Source organism: Takifugu rubripes, chromosome 1 (assembly GCF_901000725.2).
Source record: "Takifugu rubripes chromosome 1, fTakRub1.2, whole genome shotgun sequence".
In the NCBI taxonomy this organism is placed as follows: Eukaryota; Metazoa; Chordata; class Actinopteri; order Tetraodontiformes; family Tetraodontidae; genus Takifugu; species Takifugu rubripes.
In genome coordinates this window covers 9,030,216-9,054,337 of record NC_042285.1, presented here as the reverse complement: position 1 = coordinate 9,054,337, position 24,122 = coordinate 9,030,216, and the positions used below count along the sequence as shown (strand labels likewise).

Genomic DNA, 24,122 nt, shown 5'->3' with positions numbered 1-24,122 from the left:
AGTTTCCTGATCTTTGTGATGTTCCTCAGGTGAAAAAAGGCACTTCTAGAGACTAATTTAATGTGTGAGTTGAAGGAGAGATTTTGGTCAAAAGTTACTCCAAGATTCCTCACAGAGAGACTACATGCTAAGGAGATACCATCTAGAGTGATCCTGTGATCTAATCTATCCCTGAGAGGTTCAGGACCAAACACTGTGACCTCAGTTTTTGCTAAATTAAGGAGAATGAAATTAGAAGACATCCAAGACTTTATGTCTTTAAGACTGGTCTGAAGCTTCACTAACTTCTCTGTCTCCTCTGGTTTCATGATAAATATAGCTGAGTGTCATCAGCAAAACAATGAAAATGTATTCCATGCTACATGAGGTATAAAGCCCAAGAATTTGCTTTTATGTCAAACTGTTAAAAGCAAATTAGGACAATGAATACTTGTGCATTGTATTTGAAATCGGTATGTAATTACACTCAAATTAATTCCCTTTCACGAGGTGCTTAAGCATTTAATTACATTTGACAGGAAATTGAAAATAAGTAACTTGATGCAGAAGGCTCTGGGTTCTTTGTGGGAAGTTGGCATCACTTAATGACCTGGAAGTGATTTATAATCTTTGTCATCTTCAAAGCTAAAATATCACATGAATAAGTCCATCCATGCATGAAAAACTCCTGCAAGCTGAGATGGGGAAACTCACTGTCTTGTGTAAAGACAGATGCCAACTCAAATTAGCACACATGCCACTGCTTAGCAATAAGGTATGAAGACACTCCTGTTTTCATTGTTTTTAAATGTATCCAGGTTGAGTTCAATATTAACTCTAGACATTTTAGAAATGGCTATTTTTGTTAATCAATTTCATCATCGTAGCAAATAGATGCTATAAGAACCAGGTAAAAAATCTCCATAATGCTTGGTGGCAGTAGCTATTTTATTTTATTTTATTTTATTTTATTTATTTATTTATTTATTCATTCATTTATTCATTCATGTATGTTTACGTTAGTACTGCTAAGATATGAAGACCCTCTTCTATCTATGCAAAACTTAAGAGCTATTATGTTTCTCCCACATCCCCAGGAAGTCCAAAAGTACCACAAAATGGCCACAGATGGTTTAAGGCCTGCTGAAGTCTGCCATGTGTCTTGTCCATCTGTAACCTTCTGTTCCTTGAATTAATTGGAAATTGGAGAAAAAAAAAAATATTAAAGGTGATAACTCTTGAAATGTTTACTGTGAAAGAAAAGAAAGACTCTCTGGTGTCGAAACTACACAAGAACAGTAGGTTAAATAGAGGTTTACAAAGACTACAGCTCCCATGTGTTTTAGAAAGAAGGATTGTTTCAGTAACCATTACCACATTACATGGTGGTGAGTCTCACTTTGCCTACTTTGCAATTTGTATCACACCTATAGCTCCAACATGTTTACCTTCATGAGTCGTAATGGGTAATCTTGAAAATATGTTCATGTCCATTCGTCATCATTTCTGTACACCAGGCACCTAAGAGTAAATTTGTGCCGTGTCTGTTTCGTGTTGTGACATTGTGCTGTTATACTCTGGTCTAGACCGGAAGAAGCCTTTTGAATAAGAGGCAAAACGTCTTCAAGATCTAAAATACGTATGTATGTATGTGTTCAAAAAAGGAAAATGGTCCTTGTCAGTGATTATTTAGGTCAATTTTTCCCTTTGTAGATGACATCGGTTGTATCCTATGATGTATTTTTGTGTCTGTGTTTGCATGTGTGTATTGAGGTTGCAGTGATTTGCCAGTGTTTAGATCCTGACAGTCTTTGCAGGTAGCACTGACCCATTAGAGCCCCATGATCCATTTAGCCAGCAGCGGTTCTCCACTTCATTTATTCACCTCATTGACATGCAGCCCATGATCCATGCTGAATATCACATGAAAAGACGCATGCGTGCGTGCATGCGTACATGTTTGTGTGTGTGTGCGTGCGTGCCTGCATGTGTGTATGTAGGGCTAGTGTTTTTCCAAACATGCTGCCCGTACCATTAAATAATAATTTCCCTTTGAAATGTCATCTTCCAAACTCAGTGGCCCCAAGCAGGCTTGTGTGCTTGCATGTGTGTGGGTACTGATAGCATTTACCTAACCCAGGATACAATTTTACTCTTAACACATTACCATAGCTATCGCATGGTAACGTATTATCGCTTGTGCTGATTTTTTTTAAAAGTCCTGCAATTTAACTGTAAAAAAAATGAAAATGAAGCTGAGAGAAAACATCCAAGGAGATTGCAGAAATGACTAAAAATGGGTAAATGGGTCCAATGCATCATTAAGGACTGGAAGGATAGTGGGGCAGTATCGCCTTTGGAATGTGGTCGGCCTACGATTCCTTAAACATTTGGCCAAATCAAATCATACAAAAACAATAGCAGAACCATGACCTATGTTTAATAGTGAAAATAAGAGCATTTTGCACATCAACAATGCAAAGACAACTCAACGGATTGTGACTGAGCAGCTGTGTAGCCTTAAGAAAACCACTAATCAATGAGGCTAATTGGGGAAAAAAGCAATGGAAGGAGGTCATGTGCTCTGAAGTGTCCAAAGTTACCCTGTTCCAGAGTGAGGGAAGGCAGATGAAATGGGGTTGCTGCAGTTGGTCATGTCAATGTTGACCAACAGTATGTGCCCAATGAATGAGATCAGCTGACTACCTGAACATACTGAATGACCAGGTTATTCCTTCAATGGATTTTTTCTTCCATGGATATTAATATAATATATTCTGGGATGACAATGCCATGATTCAACAGGCTCAAATTATGAAAGAGTGGTTTAGGGTACCACAGAGTCCACCAGATCCTGGTAGTAATGCAATGATGGATGTAAATAAATCTTTAAACATTGCAGAAATTTATCGAAACAATAAGGCAGCAGATGCAGACAGACCTTTTTTTTTTGGATGGTGACATCCAGGACTTTTCCTACAGCTGGGTGTCTAGCTGACCTGAACAATCCAGCCAACCTGAACAGTTGGAGGGGGAAAAAGCTTTAGTGAGAGGTAACTAAGAACCCAAAGATCAAAGGTTGGCTGGACATCCAGCTGTAGGAAGAGACCTGGTTGACCCAAATGTCTTTCATACGAGAATAATGGAGACCACCGAGCTCTTAGGAGCAATAAATAAAGTAGATTTTGTTTTCCTAGCCTTGTCCAGATCTGTGTCTTGCTAAAGATCTGTCTCTGAGCTATTGAGGCAGTTCTTTTGACCTCAAGGATCTCTTTTTTTGGCTTTGAAGCCTGACGAGCTTTCAGGCTTTATTTAGACAGGTGTAAGCCTTAACAATCAGGTCCAATCCATTTAATTGTACGCAGACAGACTCAGTTTAAGTTGTAGAGCCATGTCAATGCAAGTGTGACAGCTAAGATTTTGAATTTTGATTCTGAATTTCTGTTTTTATTAATTTGCAAAATAAAATGAATTCTGGGTTATCCTTGTGCAGTACTGAGTCTAAATTGATCGGGATTTTTTTTTTTTTTGACATGAGTTTACCATAAGAAATGTAAGATTGTTTCCAAACACACTGTATATGCCACAGTCTGTTCCTCCACAAACTGCAAGGCACTTCTTCCCTGTGGTAGACTATAATATCATGTCTGTGTCCTCATTAAGATGCACTCAGTGGATGCTGTTAGGGGGTACTCTTTAGGGTAAGGCAGGATGAAATCCGGCCTGTCCTTCAGGCCTCTTCACTTGCAGAATACTTGCCGCATGCCCTTTTCGGCACCTAGTTATCTTTAATCAGACAACATGTTAGCTGAGTGTCTCAGCCATGTCATCAGAGAGCCTTTAAGAGGCTTCCATTCTAAGACCAGAGATGATACATGGAAATTAGAAGATAGAACGTGTGCAGTGATTTAGCTTCTCAGTTTTAGTCTTTTGAGTTTAGCAATGTCAGACATTTGGGATCTGAAATGTTTGTAGCTCCAGCTCAGTGGTAATTGGGTAAATGGGTGGAGGGTGGCACAACAAGCCAAAACACAAAATGACATCAGCATTACAGGCATTGCAGGCTGCAGATCTGTTTTTAAAATGAGAATATACGAGCTGAACTACCTCTGTCAGTAATCTAAATAATTTAAATTAACATTATTCCTTAATGTTAATCCTTTTTGATCACTTCAAATCAGTTTCTTAAATATAGCTCCTTTAAGTTGTTTAAGAAATAAAAGGGCATTGCTGAGTTATTAATAATAAATGTAGAGCAATTTAAACTGTGATCCACACACTGTTTTGAAGTATGAATTGAAAATTATATTGTTGTAAAAATATTCAGTCAATCAAAGTTCATTTTAGCCTTTACATTAAATTATTGCCTTCAAAACCGAATCAAAGATATCAATGTCCATGGTTTGGTATTTGTTTGGTGGTCCACTTCATACGTGAGTGTGTTCCCTGGCATCACATAACAACAGTATTACACCTATTTTTCAGGTCAGGTATTGATTATTGTAATACATAACCGTTATTTACCATATAAATGATCACATTAGCTTTGAGGGTGAGATCAAAGAATGCGGCACTCATAAAGATCAGATGCAGATAAAAAGGGCAAACATTCATGTGCTCTCAGCACACCAGCAATCCGCTTTGAAGCAACTAATTCTCTGTATTTATGTCAGTTTTTATAGCGGCCTTGTTTTTAATTTCTGTATTCAGCAGAATGCTTTTACTGCCTGAGGCAAAATGAAAAAGTAATTCAACAAAGTATGATGGAAGCCAAAAAAACAATTTTTGCCCTGCTTGAGTACATGATTTCTGTCATAATATTAACATAATTTTATGATTCACCACAGCATATTTCACAAAAATGTGGATCAAGCTGTGTCAGCATGGGATCAGCTCAGAAAACAACCATGGTTGCTAAATTGAGATTGTTGTCATCCTAACAAAATAAACCTCCAACCTAAAGAAAACCAGTTACTTTCTCTTGCCTTCTTCGTCAGAGAGGAAAATGTCATGTACAAACTGTTCCTTTGAGGAATTTAGAAATCACATTCCCCGCTATGAACATAATATTGACTCTTCTTGTGCAGCAAGATTCACCCTTGAGTATCTCGGGCAGAGCAGGCTTGGCACAGAGGGGGCAGATGAATGAATTGAATGTTGTTAGTAATTTCTCTAATCAATGACGTATTTATATTTTTATATGCTCCTATGTAAAACAAAAGGGTTGCTTATTCTTTGAAAGTAGGTACAATAGGAATACATGGAAGAATGGAAAGCTTAATGTTCATTGGTTTTGTGCAATTTGTAACTATGAAGGAGGGCTCTGTGTATTTGTTTGCCAGGCCCTTACGATCATTGATTGAGCTGCTAAGTAATAATACAAATCAGAAAGTCCTCATTCACAAGGCTTCAGGCAGAGGACTTTTATTTTGTTTTCTTCTACCTATCTTTACCTGCCAAAAAAATTGTTATTAAACTATTAGATTTTTTAAAGAAAGGACATGAAAAGGAAGAGTCCATAATAAATATAAAAACCAAGACAGTACTTTTAAAAAAAAATACAGTTTACCCTACCTATTAATGAAATAGGCAGACCTTATTCAGCAGTGGATCATAAATTAGAGACAATTATTATTATTAGTTTGTATACGCACACAAACACACACTAGGCATAACATCTGTGGCTAAATTGAGAGGTGTGATAATACTCTTCATGTTGTGTAACTTTTTTTTTTCTTGACTGCTATGTCCCTGTATCGGGGGGAGGGTGGTAGATCCTGTCCCAGTTGCATATGGGCAAAGGCGAGGTGCACCCCTGAATGAGTCACCAGCACATCCAGAGCCCTATGTAAACACTTAGGGGGTCAGTTCCTTGCTCAAGGGCACTTTGTCAGTGAAGATGAAGGTGTCCTGCCACCTCCCCCAAATACCAGAACACCTTCCATGTTTTGTCCGTACTGGGACTTTAACTGGGTACTGTCCGCTTCTCGACCCAGTCCTCAACAGACTGAGCTACTGGTAGAATGTTTACCTTCTAACCTGATATAGCACCATAGGTCTTTGATAAATTAACCAAAGCAGGGAGACATATCTCATGCTTGGTTAGAAAAGCATTATATCATCAGCATAAAGTGAAATGGTATGTCTGACATTTCCAACTTCTAATCCATTTATCTATGAATTTGAAATTGTTAGAAATGCTGCCTTTAGATATTGAGACAGGGTTGTAATTATACCCATAAATGTGGGACCAAAGTTCTCTCCCCCTCCCCCCCCCCCCCCAGAACCCACAATAAAAATCTCCATTCAACACGATTCAAGGCCCTTTCAGGCTGCTGTCTTCCCTTAAAGCCCATATTTATATTCAGGAACTTTGGTAGCCACACATAAATACCCTATTCATCTGCAGTTTTGGTTTTTGAATCAGGCTACATTCTCTCAATTAGTGACATTTACTTCATAGTCAGATAAAAGAAAGCAAAGCATAGACCTAGGTACACTGCTGCCATACATTAAAAACAACACCATCAGCAGCAAACCAGCAAACAAATGCACCTGCAGGATTGTCAGTTTCAGTCCAGTGGCCTCAAGGATATATCCAGATTGTCTGAGCCTTTTTATGTAATATGTCACAGCAAATAACTAAACACACATTCTTCTCTAGAGTATGCACATCAGTCTATGATTCAAAAGTATATGAGAGCATACAAGGTCACACAACAAAACAAAGTGATTAATTTCAATGACTGCAGGGGCCACAACCTTTGATTTCCAAGGCTCATACAAGGTAACATTGTCTAGCAAATAAATGTTTGATGCAGTCTGGTCAGACATTTTACAATATAATTACAGTTTTTCAGATAAAGTTACAATAAACAACGCCTCATAAGAATATTCATATTAAGCTCATTAATCATTCCAGGCAGCATTCCAGTAATTGGACTAGTCATTCAGGTTCCTGATGAGTATTCCCCTAACTCTGTGCATGCATGTGTGTGTGTGTGTGTGTGCGCACGCGTGCGTGCGTGCGTGCATGTGCGTGTGTGTGTGTGTTGCACTTCCTTTGATTTCACTGTTCAGTCTTCCTCTTGTTTGTTCTTCAAATCAGCATTTCCAAGTCGAGAGGCTTTCAGCTAAGATTAAAGAGATGAAAGCACTCATGCTTTCTTGCATTCTAAGTACAATTTCTCAGATATTACAAGATAGTATATACATTTTTAAGTACTGTGCATTCATTTGAGAAAACAAAAACATAACATTAAACATAAGAACGCGCTATGTTTTAGGAAAATTCTTTAAAATACATTAATTAAAGTCTAATGACTGTCCTACATTTTCTCTGCAACAGTAGCCAGATTCTTCTTCTCTTTTCACATTTTGACCACATCGAAGAATACCAGTAACAGTATTTGCATGCTTATTTGGGAAATGAGGAGTTGTTTTTCCACTATCTTTCAGAAGATTGCTTTTCCTAGCTCATATTAGGTGACATTCAGCTCCATCGTCTTCTCGCTGAGAAAATTTGGATCTTGGGGCATGGCCAGCCAAGAGAAACTTTAACATAGACAAGATAAACCCACCAGAATATAAAGTAATAGGCTATTAAATGTGACATGCAAACTCAGTGGGCTTTTTCATGTTGCTGCATAATGCTCTAGTTTGTAGGTGACACTCTGATTCATGCCTGTTGCATGTGCATTTTTAGTGAGTGCCACAGGATGTCACAAACCAATTGCTGAGTACGGTAATAAGATTCTGACTGAATCAAAATCCATTTGTTCAACAGTAGCCAATTACCACAAGATCAAATAATCAGGCAACAGTGCAAATATCCAAAAGGCTGGCTTGAAGGTTGGGAACACAAGAAACTGATCACACACGTATTAGGGAGGGTAATCCAATCACACAGGCGGGGAACTTGACAGGAGGACATCGATGACACCACACTACAAAATGAAAGAGGACATGACAAGGACAAGGACAAAACCTGTACGGAACAGACACTTGACAAAGACACTATGTGGTCCTGACAAAGGATATGTTATTCTCTTTTTAGTTGTTTACAGATTTTTTTAATAACTATATTACTATAGGAAAACACTAATTTGAAAGTCAGGCAGCCTGAACCTGATTATAATATCACAAAAGGTTTTTGATGAAAAGTCCATAACTCTATAATTTTACTGTCCTGGAAAAGAATTTGCAGTAAGATAAAAAATATACCTTTACCTTGGATTGTAAAATGCAGTTTCTTGAAATGAAGTACCTTTTTTGATAGCTGCTGGTGCCAGCTGTCAGTGAGACTGAATTGCTCTTTTGTGAGAACAGAATGATTTGAAGACTGCAGCACTAATGTCACTGTTTTCTACATAGCAAGATCTCAATTACTCAACAGTAAGAGGTACGGTTGAATAATAATCGTGCCCCATGTGCAGAATTTTAATTGCTGCACATTTCCAAAAGGTAAAGATTACCATTCCAGCAGCAGTAGGAACTCCTCTGAATGATCAAGCAGAGGAACTAGAGTGTCTTGTGTAGGTCATGTTTTGTGAATGTCCCTGCACGGACAGCAATACGGTCACTATTAAATACTTTGTATGGTCAAACTAACATTTATTAACATTTTTTAATTTTCTAAATAGAAAGAAAGAAAGTTTGTCACTGAAATGCTCGAGTTTGACAAATACTTAACGTCGGACACAAATAACATGGACGTATGTTTTAGTTGCTGCTATAGAAGCGGGAAGAAGCTATAGAAGCTATAGAACTGGGGAAACACATTTTGGATTACTATCGTTTTATAACTTGATAAATATATTGTAGAAATATGATAATGTATTATCCATTATATTCTATGATTCTATTGCTCAAGCCTGATAAGTCTATTGTACTAATATGATATTTATATTGTAGGAATGTGGTAATTATATTGTAAAATATGATAAATATATTGTGTAAATGTGATATATTGTAGGAATATGAATGTGATAATTATATTTTGTAAATGAGTATTATATTGTAGGCTAAAACTTGATCAACTGCTGTAAATTAGCCATTGTCTTCCATACTTATAGTCCTACATAATACAGTAAAAAAATCCCATTTGTACAATATAATTGACATGTTTGTACAATATAATAATCACATTTGTACACAGTGTCCCATTTGTATAATATATTATATTATATTATTATATCATGTTATAACATGGTCGTGATCTAAAATGTATTTTTCTCCATCACAGCAATATGCTTTTGTACACTTTAAACAATTGTTTCTGTAAGAAGTTGTGAATTTGTTTCTCTCAATGACCTCTGAACAAGTGTTTTCATCTAGACAGTTTTGGTGAAGAGGCATTTGCATGGAGAATGCAGATGCTGTCTGATACACAGGCTGCTTTAGATCGAGGATTTTTAATTTTAAATCAAGGCCTGCTCATTAAAAGAGCTCAACAGGTGCAGATGCTCCGTCACTAGAAAACCATCTCCTGTGCAGCAGGTATTTGGATGGTATTTGTATCATTTGGTTTAAAAATGTAGCCTGTTTAAATATTGCACCATCCAGATGTTAAAAATTACATATTTTCAATCATCATATCTTTGGTGTAAGCCAGAAGTAGGAAGACAATTGTAGGAGAGCCAGATTTCTTGACTGAAGATTATGGTTATTAATGACATTACTATTCCTTAAAGTGAGTACAGCTTTTGCAATTTTTAGCTTTGAAACTCTATTCTCTCATCGCTGAGAAGTACACATTGAAATGTGTCCATAAATAAAACTAACACTTCTGTTGATGATCCTGTTGATGTCCACACTTGGACATCAACAGGATCCACACCTCATTACACATTAGCCAGAGTGCAGACTAATCCACCGTACATCTAATGGTAGATGTTTTCACTTCCGTTCTGCAGCAGTAATAATTAACTGTCTCTGTACTCTACAGTTTAATCAATACATATGAGTACATGCATGAAATCTGATTGATTGTCTTTTGATCCTTTTACATGGATGAATAAATGTTACATCTAAATTCACATCTTCAATATTGTGAATGAATTCAACCAGTGGGATTTAAAAGTTGACTTGTGATTCAACATTCAGTTGTATTTTGGGTCAGGTGGCCAATCTGTTGTCTCACTACATGATGAATACATCACTGCCTCCGTTATCATAATTTTAGTTATTACAAATGCATCAAATTCAACAGAATAAGTGTTGGCAAACAGAGGATCTGATGGGGATTTTTGGGTCTGGTAAGTTTCTCTGCATGACTATGATAAATCGTGGGATGCAGCGAAGCGTGAGAGCGCTGTACTGCAGTAGAGAATCATTTTTCCTTCTTGCCTGCTGGATAGCTGCTCCATCTGTGTCTTGATGATAGCTGAAGCCATCCAAACTGACCCACAACTCAATTTTAAGCTTTACTGATCCATCCTTGACATCCAGGGTGATTATATTAGGAGTGAGAATTAAAATGTTTGTTGTTCCATCTCCGCTGGGGCCACAGGTATGATTATTGCTCAAATATGTTACTCTTTCTAAAATGTATTTTGTGTACCCTGTGTTATGATGCTCATCATACAAAATTTAGCATAGTAATGTGCAACCTGCCAACCAAGGTGTAATGGGATGTTGTGGAGAAAAGATCGGCTCTCTTGTTGCAACCCAACCCCGTTAATGCCGCAGCAGATCCAACCTACAAGCAAATGACTGTTAAATATTTATTTAAATGCAAATTAATTCATTAAATAACAGAGAAACTGATAGAGGTGACACGATCCTGACTCCCCCATCTTAACAACAATACATTTATTTTAGCTTCAAGAATAAATTAAATGTCTGGGATTTGTCTATTAACAATCCAGTTGACCTCTGTGACAAAAAAGGTCAAACTTTCAATTGGAAGATATTCTCTTGCTCTCTCTAAAGTGTCAAGTCAGATTTGGTGCCCAAGTTAAAAGGGAAATCACATGCAAAAATGAATGTGAAATTATTGCACAGCTTGTTTCGAGCTGAAGGTGGGTCAAAGAAACAATCAAACACAGTTGTCATATCCAAACATACAGATTTGTCTTTTTTTTTTTTTAAATCTCGGAAAAACTACAGACAAACTACATACCAGTCTCCAGCAGGAGATCGGTTCTGTCCATGATTAGTTTCATATTTGAGGTATTTGTCCCCTATGACGTCATGGTTTAAAACATTTGCACGACCATTCTTTTATATATTTGAGTATTCAAGCAAGAATTCATTGAAAGGATTTTAGCACCAAACTCAAATTCTATACTGTGGTGGTTGAACATTCACCTATAAAAACAATGAGCACTTCTTTTTATCACTAAACCAGAGTAAGTGTAAAGATTCAGCTAGTTTTAATAGTTCTGAGGCTTGGTGGAACCAGAAACAATCCGTTATCTAGAACGCTGGAGTTCATGTTCACATTGAAGGTCATTATTTGAAGTACAGTACGCAGGAGAACAAAAAAAAAAGAAAGTATGTCCCTGTGAGAGGTGTGCTAGACTGTGACCAGTGCAGAAAATGACTTATGCTGTCTTTTTTTGTGATTCTTGCCTCCCCCTGTCAAGCTGTCCCCCTGCTGCAACTTTGAAGCTGTAAAGATCATGGCTTTCAAATACAGGAGTCTTCTCCCTTGCTTTGAAAAGGAGTGATACTTTTTCATTATTGTTTTGATTCCAACGCAGTAAATGACTTTGACATTTTTCTAAGCAGCCATGCTATTTCATTAGTGGCATGACCTCATCATGTTCTCAGTGAATACCAGCTGCAACTACGTGATTTCAAACAGGATGATCAAAGGCTTGAAGAGAAGGGGCATCTTGACTGAGGGAGAGGTGACCTCGTCAATCAATCAATCAATCAATCAATCAATCAATCAATCAATCAATCAAGCAAGCAAGCAAGCAAGCAAGCAAGCAAGCAAGCAAGCAATCAATCAATCTTTATTTATATAGCATCTTTTACAATCAAAATTGTTTCAAGGCGCTTTCCAGAATCCCAGGGCCTGACCCCAGACAAGCAACAGTGGCAAGGAAAAACTCCCCTTTAACAAAAAGAAACCTTAAGCAGGACCAGGCTCATGTAGGGGGACCCTCCTGCTGATGGCCGGCTGGGTAGAGAGAGAGGAGAAGGGGGAGGACAGGTAGAGGATAGAATAGAGAGGAGAGGAGAGGTAGAGGGAAGGGGAGAGGAGAGGAGAGGCATAGAGCATAGAAATACATACAAAAATGCATTATATTGAATTAAATTGAATTGAATAAGCTGCTGGTTTAGTGGGTCAGTGTTGTGATCAGTAGATCACTACTGCTTTACCTTTTTTTAACTGAGTGTGAATATGCTGAAGAGGTTGTACCTGTATCAGCAAAGGCTACACAGACACACTTTGGTATCAACACATACAACATGAAGTGTGACTATTACTTTCATTATGCTGTCTCTCTAAGGCTTAATGTCGCTATTCTAGGAGGGCTCGGTGTCTTAATGTATCCCCTACATATGAATTTATAGGTACTTTTACTTGAGTGCTAACAGTTATAGAAACTATTTTTTTCTTTTCATACTGTCCCAAGGAGCTGTAAAATAATATAAGCTTTTTGACAGCAGATTTTATCAAATGTGATGCTAATGGTAAAATATAAACGATAACCGCCATCCATGGTAATGGGTGGGAAAGTACTTTTGGCACTCTATTGTAGCATTTACAAGGTAGGCATTTTAATCACTCTTTCTTTGTGTTAAATCTACCAGACTGAAGTTTTTAGGGTATTATTATTGGATGATAAGAGACGGTGACAATTGTTTACATTGGACAAGTTAAAAATAGTGTATTGGATTTTGTGGTAAAGAGACCTGATAAAGACCACAATTCACATCATCTTCAACAGTGTGCCAAAATTTTGCCATACTACGCTTTAGCCATTTTGAACATTTTATGATGCATAATATTACATATGTACAGAACAGCTCATTAGTTGTTCATATCAGGTTAGGTAGGTATTTGTACACTTTTAATTAAAACTGTGAGAACAGTTTAGCCGCTGAACTCTAATTAAAAAATGTTTTTTCTTTAAATATACCTTACACTAGGTTCAGGCTGGGGAGTTCAATGAGAGATGCTATGTCCAAAGTTAGACAGTATAAAATGTTCAATAGATGATACTCGACACCAGTTAGGATGGCTAGACTGGACTGTGTGAATCCTGAGTCTTCCCGGGGGCCTCCTACCGGAGGGACATGCCCTCAACACCTCATCTGGGAGGCGTCCAGGGGGCATCCTAACTAGATGCCCAAGCCACCTCATCTGGCTCCTCTCAACGCGGAGGAGCAGCGGCTCTACTCCGAGCTCCTCCCGGATGGCAGAGATTCTCACCCTATCTCTAAGGGAGAGCCCAGCCACCCTACGGATGAAGCTCATTTCGGCCGCTTGTACCCATGATCTTGTTCTTTCGGTCATTACCCAAAGCTCATGACCATAGGTGAGGGTAGGAACGAAGATTGAACGGTAAATTGAGAGCGTCGCCTTTTGGCTCAGCTCTCTCTTCACCACTACGGACCAGTGCCCCGAGGTACTTGAACTCCTCCACTTGGGGCAGGATCTCCTCCTTGACCCGGAGAAGGCACTCCACCTTTTTCTGGTTGACAACCATGGCCTCAGATTTGGAGGTGCTGATTTTCATCCCAGCAGCTTCACATGCGGTGGCGAACCGATCCAGTGATAGTTGGAGGTCACGGGCCGATGACGCCAGCAGGACCACATCATCTGCAAAAAGCAGAGACCTGATCCTGAGGTCACCAAACCGGACCCTCTCAACACCATGACTGTACCAAGAAATTCTGTCCATAAAAATTATGAACAGAATCGGTGACAAAGGGCAGCTCTGGTGGAGACCAACCCTCACCGGAAACGAGTTCGACTTACTGCCAGCAATGCGGACCAAACTCTGACACCGATCGTACAGGAAGCGGACCACCATACTCTCGGAGGACCCCCCACAGGACCCCTCGAGGGACACGGTCGAATGCCTTCTCCAAGTCCGCAAAACACATGTTGACTGGTTGGGCAAACTCCCATGCACCCTCAAAGACCCTGCTGAGGGTGTAGACCTGGTCCACTGTTCCACGCCCAGGACGAAAACCACATTGCTCCTCCTGAATCCGAGGTTCGACTATCCGGCGGACCCTCCTCTCCAGTACCCCTGAATAGACCTTACCAGAGAGGCTGAGGAGTGTGATCCCCCTATAGTTGGAACACACCCTCCGGTCCCCCTTCTTAAAAAGAGGGACTACCACCCCGGTCTGCCAATCCAGGGGCACCGCCCCCGATGCCCACCCGCTGTTGCAGAGTCGAGTCAACCACGACAGCCCTACAACATCCAGAGCCTTAAGGAACTCTGGGCGGATCTCATCCACCCCCGGGGCCTTGCCACCGAGGAGTTTTTTGACTACCTCAGCAACTTCAGCCCCGGAGGTATGAGAGCCCATCTCCAGGTCCCCAGGCCCTACTTCCTCCCTGGAAGGCGTGTTGGTGGGATGAGGAGGTCCTCGAAGTATTCCTTCCACCGATCCACAACATCCCGAGTTGAGGTCAGCAGTACACCATCACCACTATACACAGCATTGACAGCACACTCCTTCCCCTTCTTCAGATGCTGGATGGTGGTCCAGAACCTTTTTGAGGCCGTCCGAAAGTCGTTCTCACCAAACTCTTCCCATACCAGGGTCTTTGCCTCGGCAACAGCCGTAGCTGCACTCCGCTTGGCCTGCCGGTACCTATCTGCTGCCTCAGGAGTCCCACAGGCCAGTAAGGCCCGATAGGACTCCTTCTTCAGCCTGACGGCATCCCTCACCGCTGGTGTCCACCAGCAGGTTCAGGCATTGTCGCCACGACAGGCACCAACCACCTTGCGGCCACAGCACCGGTCAGCCTTCTCAACAATGGAGGCGCGGAACATGGTCCACTCGGACTGAATGTCCCCCGTCTCCCCCAGGACATGGTCAAAGCTCTCCAGGAGGTGTGAGTTGAAGCTCCTTCTGACAGGAGACTCGGGTCTTGGGTCGGCCGGGTCTGTCCGGCATCCTTCTCCACCATCGAAGCCAACTCACCACCAGGTGGTGATCAGTTGACAGCTCCGCCCCTCTCTTCACCCGACTGTCCAGAACATGCGGCCCCAAATCCGATGACACAACCACAAAGTCGATCATCGATCTGCGGCCTAAGGCATCCTGGTGTCAAGTGCACATGTGGACGCCTTTATGCCTGAACAAGGTGTTTGTTATGGACAATCTGAGACAAGCACAGAAGTCCAATAACAAAACACCACTCTGGTTCAGATCAGGGGTCCGTTTTTCCCAATCACACCTCTCCAGGTCATACTGTCATTGCCAACGTGAGCATTGAAGTCACCCAGGAGGACGAGGGAGCCCCTAGAAGGAGCGCTCTCCAGCACTCCCTCTAAGGACTCCAAAAAGGGTGGATACGCTGAACTGCTGTTTGGGCCATAGGCACAAACAACAGTCAGGATCCGTCCCCCCACCCAAAGGAGAAGGGAGGCTACCCTCTCATCCACCGGGGTAAACTCCAATATACAGGCACTAAGCTGGGGAGCAACGAGAATTGCCACCCCTGCCCGTCGCCTCTCACCATCGACAACTCCAGAGTGGTAGAGAGTCCAACCCCTCTCGAGAAGAGCCCTTGCTGTGCGTTGAGGTGAGGAAGGGGGTCCAATGTTGCCTCTTCGGGCTGTGCCCGGCCGGGCTCCATGAGCAGAGGTCTGGCCACCAGGCACTCGCCAACGTGCTCCACCCCCTGGCTCCAGGAGGGGGCCCCGGTGACCCGCATCCGGGCAAGGGAAACTTGAGACAAATGTTAATTTTGTTGAAATAATATATTCATTGTGCATAATGGACCATAATTTAAAAGAGAATATGGATCCAGAATTGTCCTTTAAGAGTTTAGTGCATGTTGTAGTGCTGCAGTTCAAGGATGTACTTAACTAAAATTGTTGTTTCCAATATATATTCTTTATTATAGTATAAAAAATTGAAGTAACAATGCTTTGTTAGACATCCCAATGCAATCCGCTGTCTCCTGCTGTCGTGTTAAAGCCATTCATCAAACACCTCAACAATGATATTACTACAAGTAGCTCTTGCTGTGGCTGAAATGAAATTCTCCCCCTCATGCACATGAGTGAACCTCTCTTTGCCAACATGCAGAATTCCCTATTATTGGAATGCATATTTGTTAAAATATAAAGTTTTGCACAAGGCTGATGTGGAACACATGTGGAACCCTGCACACACTCTTTCTTAGTGAAATTCCACATGCAACAATCTGCTGCATAGTAAACGCGGGTCATAATATAATGGATCTTTCAATTATAGTGAACGATAAACTGGATTCCCATTCTTGCTCTCTTGATTGCTTTCTAATATTTTACATCCTTTCTGTCATCTACAGGGTGTAGGTGCTGACCCTCACTTAGCCTTTGCTTTGCCCCATGATGCCAAGCAGATGAAAGAGAAAGCAGAGGAGCCTTCACTGCAGCTGCTGAATGAGGAGATGAGCATCAGGATAGGTAGAGCTGGAACTCTCTCAGGCAAGCCTCCCTTCATGTACCCACATCAACCACTGAAAAGTGTGCTGCCTTTTTAGAAGGCAACAGTCTACAACACACAGAATCTTTAAAACACAGAGGCATGCAGAGCTGCAGCCATTGTCGTCCCTAATTGATTACAGGGCATTTCATGCATGAAGAAGGGACTGCACTGGCTTCAAAATCTAATTCCTACTTCTAATGGCTTCTTTTTACTGACCAGCTGCATTATTGTCTCATCTCTAACACAAATTCTGTATTCTTTGGATGCTCTGCCAATCTGAAATAATCTTCCCTCTGTTTTCTTGACTTTTGGGTCTCCTATGTTTCCATGTGCCATCTCACGCATCGATAATCTCCATATTCAATCGAAGGGATCCGTCGGCTTCCTAATTCCATTAAGATATGAAACAATTTTTAACTTATGGGAAAATAAAACTTCCACAGATAATTCAGCAGAACAGTTTAGGATATACTTGGTGATTATATGTAGTTTGCATAATCGTCCTTCTGACAAATTATTGTAGCATGGTAGAGATTATTGCACATATAAATCTCAGGGAAAAAGTGGAATATTATGAAACTAGAAACAAAGCATGCAGAGAGTGCAGACCTTCATTAAGCATCTTATTTTTCCATTTCTAGTGACATACACCCAAAATTAATACTCTAATCAATTGGAATACCTTCAATTAGTTTGTCTGCCATTGTTGCTAGTATTCAAGGGTTTGTGAGAAAAATAAAAATATATATATATATTCAGATAGGGACACTATTCATTTGTGAAAGGATGGCTGATTGAAGCTGGAGATGACAGACTATGATCCCCACAATCAAGGCAGAGAGAGAGAGTGACAGAGAGAGAGAGAAGCACATTTCCCCACGTATTGTGACTTATACTTGCAGTACATTATAGTGAACATATTTTTATATGTAAAAATAAATGTTCCAAGCATTTTAGGTTATTTTGAAAACAGACAGTAAACAAATTGCAGCTGTGACATAACGTCCTTCCTGGAGGTAAACCTCTTCGTGGAGGTTTTTAAATAAGACTTAAATATCAGTGCAAACTACCAGGGTCAGCATTCTGCAACCTGTATACACGGGTAAAGACTCAGGATTTGAGTACATCCATTTATTCAGTTCAAAACCCGTAAACTAGTACGAGAGAAAATCAGTCAGAGGAACAAAATCTCAGTCAGGCTTGAAAATCAAAAACAGAATTCAGGTCAAAACATGGAAATTCTCAATGAAGAAACTCTGTTTTGCTCACATTAAATAACAAGATGGTCTGGCAAAAAGAAAAGAAACACCTTTTATATGAAGTGGGGGAAGACAATGAGACACAGTTGGAAAGCATTAGGATAGACAATCCAATCACACAGGTGGAAAACTTGACAGGAAGATGAGGATAACACTTCAAAATAAAACAGGATGTGGGGACGACAAACCTTTAAGAAACGGAGACTTAATGCTAACTGGTCCTGACACAGACCAGAGCCAGGCTGATTCAAAGATAATACACGATACATTAGGACCGTTTTTAATGCATAACAGCCTTAGCACATTAATCACGGCGTATTGGTTCACCAAGGTTGCTATAATGAAATTTACACAGCGAAACAGATGCACTTTTTTAAAGATCCATCCTAGTTTTTGTTTATATTATGCGTCAGCTTAAATTTATCACTGGTCTTGGACCAAAAAAATCAGATTCCAGTTCATTCCTGTATGAAATCATACAAATCATACATCATACAACATTAATTTACTGACAGGAGAGTAATATGCCCTTTAAATGTCATGCTTATTTATACTGTATCAAAAATAGTTCATGAACAAACAAATAACTTGAGATCACATACATGACAAAGTGTGCACACTGAAACCAATACTGAGCTGTCTTAAGCCTCAACCTTCGTTAAAATGTCTATCTTCTGTTGCCACCTAAAAAATATGACTACAAGAATATGTTGAAATTTAGGCTTTTGTTTGACTTTCAAAAGAGCATCTATATTCTTAACTTCACTGGTTTTAAAAGGAAAATACATGTTTAATCATTAAAACCACAGATCAGAATTGATTGGCAGTTCATTAAAATTGAAAGTGTAACAGTATTAAAGCTTGGTCTAGAGTTTAACAAAAAATTACTTTATTTTATTTTATTCGTGTACTAGAAACTGACAACACCAAACTAACAAATAATAACAATGTCATCATATATCAAAATATGAAATGGAAATTAAAAATCAAATGATGAAGAGGCATGGAGAGAATGATATCATTCAAATGATAGTTAGAATACATACATGTATCAAATATCCCTATTTGTTTTGGGAGCATTTATTTGCTATATGGAATGTACATTCCAGATGACGTTCAGAGGACCACTTAAAATCCAAGCATCCCTGTTGCTACAGTGAAGGCATTGCCACTGAGTCTACTCAGTGGCAGGCACAAACTGCATATGTTACATCAATTCAATTCCTTTCAGCCCTTATTTTGTTGGAGACACTCTCAACTGCGCATTGTAGCACATCATACACTGTGAATAATTCATTTACAGAAGTGTAAATTTCAATACTACCACATGCTGACACAGGATATGGAAGACATAGAACACACACACACACACACACAGATGCATACACACACAATGGGCACTTTAGAAACATGGGCTATACCAAAAATAAAACAATAGAGATCCGAGCAAGAAAACAATCATATTCCTTCTTTAATTCTTTTTTTTTTACAAATATACACACCTGCACCACATGCTTATCCAGTGCGTATATAAATTGTTAGCATTAATAGTGTCAGGGCATGGCTGCTCCAGCCTCTGACTTTAGTGTCAAAAACCGCAACAATGATGCCTGATTGAACCCTGGACTGCAAATGCATTTTTGGAAGGTTTGTGAAGGGTCAGTTTATTCTGAACTGCCACCAATGCATGCATATTACTGCATGTGAATGCAGATGTAATCTGTATCAGAAGCACTTTGAGTGTTGCAGGGGCACAGCTTTAATATTGTGTCTTTCTTCCTTCTTTTTCTTCCTGAGATTCTGCACCTTTTGTTTACTATTCAATTCCTCACTGCACTCTTTAAGAAATTGTAGGGTTTTTTGTACTGTGAAAATCAGACCACTAGTTTTTTCAATGGCGAAGGGGGGACTTTTCCTTCAGTATCATACGACACATAATTTCAATATGTAGAAGAATATTGACAGTCACACAATTTGCGGAATTCTTGGAAAAGTTGACTAAAAACAATAACATACAAGATATTGTATAAATTTAGATGTCCAGACATGACTGCAACATAATTAGCTGCAGTCTTCCTGAGATTGGCCACATGTCAGATAATGATTATACCCTGAGGTTTCCTACCAGCCTTACTGGATTAAACCTTCAGGGTAAAATCTCACTGTTATCCTGTAGGCCTTGAGTAGCATAATTTTTCATGCTCATGCTGTGCTGTTCTGAATGTCAACAATTGAGGAGCCATTTCCATTTTCAAGCCCATCTTCACAGGGTCTGGACCCTGTGAAGATGGGCTTCCCTGTGAAGATCCTTTAATGTTATTGATGACTGACAGTTCTCTTCTTTACAAATTAGACCTTTAAAATAAGATCCATTTCTTATTTTGCTTAATGCTTCTATCTAATTGTGGGTGTTGTTTTCTGGCATCCTAGTTTCTTCCTTGATTTTAGTCTCAAACGCCAAAATCAGTCCCTTCTGTGCTGACACAGAAGTTCCAGAGTCTAAAATCTGCCAGAATGTGCGGTATATGAATGTGGAAGGTATGTTTTGCCATTTTTGCATGTTTTTGCTCCATCTATTGTCTTTGCTGCCTAAAACAATTTTTAAGCAAATTTAAAGTTGCCCCCTTTATTTAATCAAGCAAATTGAGAGCCTCCTATTGGATAATTACTACGTGGATAAATATCTTTCATCTGGTAATATGTTATTTAATCCCAACTGATTCAGTGAGTGGCTTATTTCTTAAACAATTTTGTTAAAAGGCACATCTTTTGGTCTTGGAAAGATGCTAATTTATAAATGTCCTGTGTAAGACTGGTCCGTATAAGGATTTTTAAGTTTTTCCTGACCCTATTGGAGGGTCTAAAGGATGTCACAACTCTACAGCTTGTAAAGCCCTTCATGGCAAAGGATGTTTGTGATTTTGGGCTCTAAATAAACTAGACTTAGAATCTAAACTTAAATCAATGGCGTGCCTCAAGAAGAGAAAACATCTAAGGAGATTACAAAACCTACTAAAATTGGGTTAAGAACTGTCACATCAATATTAAAAACTAGAAGGTTAGTGAAGAACCATGGCCTTCAAAGAAGAAATGTGGTTCGAAAAAAAAATCTAAATGATTGGGTCAATGAGCAACATTTATCAATGTCATTTATCTTTTTTTTTTCTTACAAAATTTAAAGAACACTATGAAAATCTGAAGGTATAATTTCATCTGGGCTATAGCATGGTGTTACACACCCTGTGTGTGTGCGTGTGTGTGTGTCCAGCTCTTTGTTTTCAAACCGGGCCAGCTGCGCCTCCATATAACTTCATGTTAATCCATCGCCTCCATCGCCATAAAAGGCTACAAGGGACGTATTCTCGAAGTGGCACTGATCAGAATGAAATGTTCACCTGAATACAACTAGAATCTGACTTTACCTCAAAATAAATAAGGGTCGTAAAATAATAAATTGTTGGATAAAGAAAGGGACAGAAGCCGGATTAACAATGGCCTTGCATTTTCAAGATCCTCATTCGCAGACAAGACAAGAGGAGTGTGTTGTGGGATGGAGGGCAGAGGCAGAGAGAGGTGTGGATCATGACACACTTTGTTTTGGTGTACAGATAGAACAGCATACCTAGTGATGGAAAAGAAATCACGTATTGCCCCTTTAATGCTTTAGTGAAATCAGATTATATTAAAAAAAAAAGTTGAATACTGTAGTTAAAGTAAGAGCATTTCTACAACATGCACAATGTGAGGGGAACACAAGAGATTGGAATGAACAGCTCAGTGGCCTTAACAAAGCACTACTCAGTAAATCTAATTTGATATTTGAAAAAAATCATACCTGGTGGTATGCACATATTCCAAGATGAGCATTCCAGGATAGAGTGGTTCAGGGAGCATGAGATATCATTTTCACTCATGGATTGGCGACCATGAGGTCCAGACTTTAACTCCATAGAGAATCTTTGGGATGTGCTGGAGAAGGCTTGGTCCAACTCTCCCATCATCTTGCTGTAAAATTAATGCAACCATGGACTTGTCAAAACAATGCTGCAGGGAACAAATGCAGTAATCAAAGCTAAACGTGGTCCAACATAATTTGTGCGAGTATGACCTTTTTTTTTTGGTGGCACCTTTTCTTTGGCTAGGCAGTGAATATTACTTATATCAAAAGTAAAAATTGATTTTCTTTCAGAATAGAGAAAACGTTTCACAAACGTTTCTTCAGCCAAACCAGTAAGACATTAAAAAATGTCATTTGAATGTTAAATAGTGCTTTTATTTCTGAAGCCTTTCAGAAAAGAAGATGTTGTAAATGTTGTCTACTGAAATGACTCCAAAAGTGATTCCTGCCACCTAGTTTGCTGGCTGGCTGTGGATTTCCTGAAGAGAAGCATGTCTTTTCATGATAGAATTGAGACACCATTCTGCAGCCATGCAGTTAGCAGCACAGGTGCTCATGGAAATTTAAACACATGTTTGCTGAATGTAACACCACAACGCGAGACAGCAACGTGCAGTGTTTGCAAAGCGATGTACAATACTGTTAATGTAATCAAACATTTGAAAAAAACAACACATGCGAGAGCAAAAGGAATATTTAGCCAAGGGTCTGAAGGACAAATAGAACCATCAAAAATCACTTCTGGTGCGTGTTGACTATCTGATAAAGCGACATCACAGTATCTTCTGGTAAATTCTATATGTTGCAGTTCTCTGCTGCCACACAGATGCATCTGATGTTTCACGTTGGTTCAAATGTACATGAACAACCAATAATAGTGAATTAAGGGCAGTGCCAGGGATTTCATACCAGACTCTGTTCAGTTGTGTAGCGGGAGTAGGTTTAGTAAGTAAACCTCATGCCCCACCCTGGAATTTTTTAGGGCCAATCTCAATTAGGCCCAATTAAACATTCCTGTAAAGGGCTGTTTGTGGGACTTTTCTGCAGTGAAGCACCAGTGGTTCCAGCCTTGTAAAATTTCCCTAAATTTCCTGCAGTGGAAATGTGCCTACTGAGCTACTACTTACAAACCTGACTGGGGTGATTTGTAAATTATGCAAAACATGTTAAGATTGTATTGGCAGGAATTTAGCTTTAAAGTTTATGATTTTTTTATTTTTTCCCACAGCAGTAGTGCTCAAAAGAGCCAAGATCTGGCTGTCTTTTATCCACTTGTCATAGCTGCTCCTCTAGCTTCATTTTCAAAGTGAAGATTGCAGCACCACACTGGCTTATGCATGCTGTGTGAATGAAAGTGCAAAATGGTGCAAGTGGGTTCCTCCATTCAGAGTACTTCAGACCTACCCTCAAGAATTATGGGGAATCTGAAAAGACCTCCAACCCAGGTAGTTTCTTTGGTGGAAATGCAGCAAGGTTTTTTTTTTTTGTTTTTTTTTAAAGCCTGGCTAAATAACAAAAACATCCTCTTTTTTTCTGTATTCCAGTGCAGTAAGACAGAAAAAGGATAAGATAAAAATTAAATAAAATATACCACATACAGACACTACTACTTTAGCACATAGATGTGAAGATTATGTTTAATAGAACAGCAGTGTGCCTCCTGTTGCAGGCATTCCAACTCTTTGCAAGCTTGCTGGTGTGTGTGTGTGTGTGTGTTTGTGTGTGTGTGTGTGTGTGTGTGTGTGTGTGTGTACAGGTGCGTGCGTGTGTGTGTACAGGTGCGTGCGTGTGTGCACACACACAAACAAACTATTCCAGCTCCTTCTTATCGTTAATGCATGTGCGTGTGTGCATGTGTCTCACTTCCTTCTTATTGTTAATGCATGGTGTCCTGAATAATTTACTCAGTATTAGAAGAAATCAAAGTATACCTTTTGGCACTCTGTTTATTTAGGTCTTCTGTCCAAATTATGTTCAATATTATGACAAATGGGATTGGATCTCAACATACTAAATGCAATAGTGTGAAGAACACAACTCCCTTTTCATATTTCAGCTGCTGTCTTTAAGGGTTTTGTGGTTCTGGGATAAAAGCATAACCAAGAACATGACCTAGGGGGTCTTTTATAATGAAGAGATAGTAACAGATAAGTAAAAGTTCTATTTTCCTACTGTGACATCTTGTCAACCATTTTCTGATATACTGTATTATCAAGCCATATATAAAGTATTCAAGCCTACTACTACCATAGCAACTCCTATCGGTGCCCTTAGAAAACACGGCTAATAACCAACTTTATGTTGAGCTTAACAGTTTCTTTAGTGTTAAGTTACTCTGGGGTATTTTTAAGAAACAATGCTGAGGG

At 39.5% G+C, this 24,122-nt stretch overlaps 1 protein-coding gene across 3 annotated transcripts in view; it reads left to right on the top strand.

Annotated features, from left to right (window-relative positions):
* Window positions 1-24,122, top strand: part of LOC101072377 (zinc transporter ZIP11) — an 83,172-nt gene that overhangs the window by 24,085 nt on the left and 34,965 nt on the right. For 2 of the 3 annotated variants that reach the window (XM_003961373.3, XM_029845612.1), the window contains exon 5: window positions 16,460-16,598. In XM_003961373.3, coding sequence (XP_003961422.1) covers window positions 16,460-16,598 — 139 coding nt within the window. The remainder of the gene's footprint in view (window positions 1-16,459; window positions 16,599-24,122) is intronic. The other variant, XM_011605302.2, reaches the window with a different exon arrangement.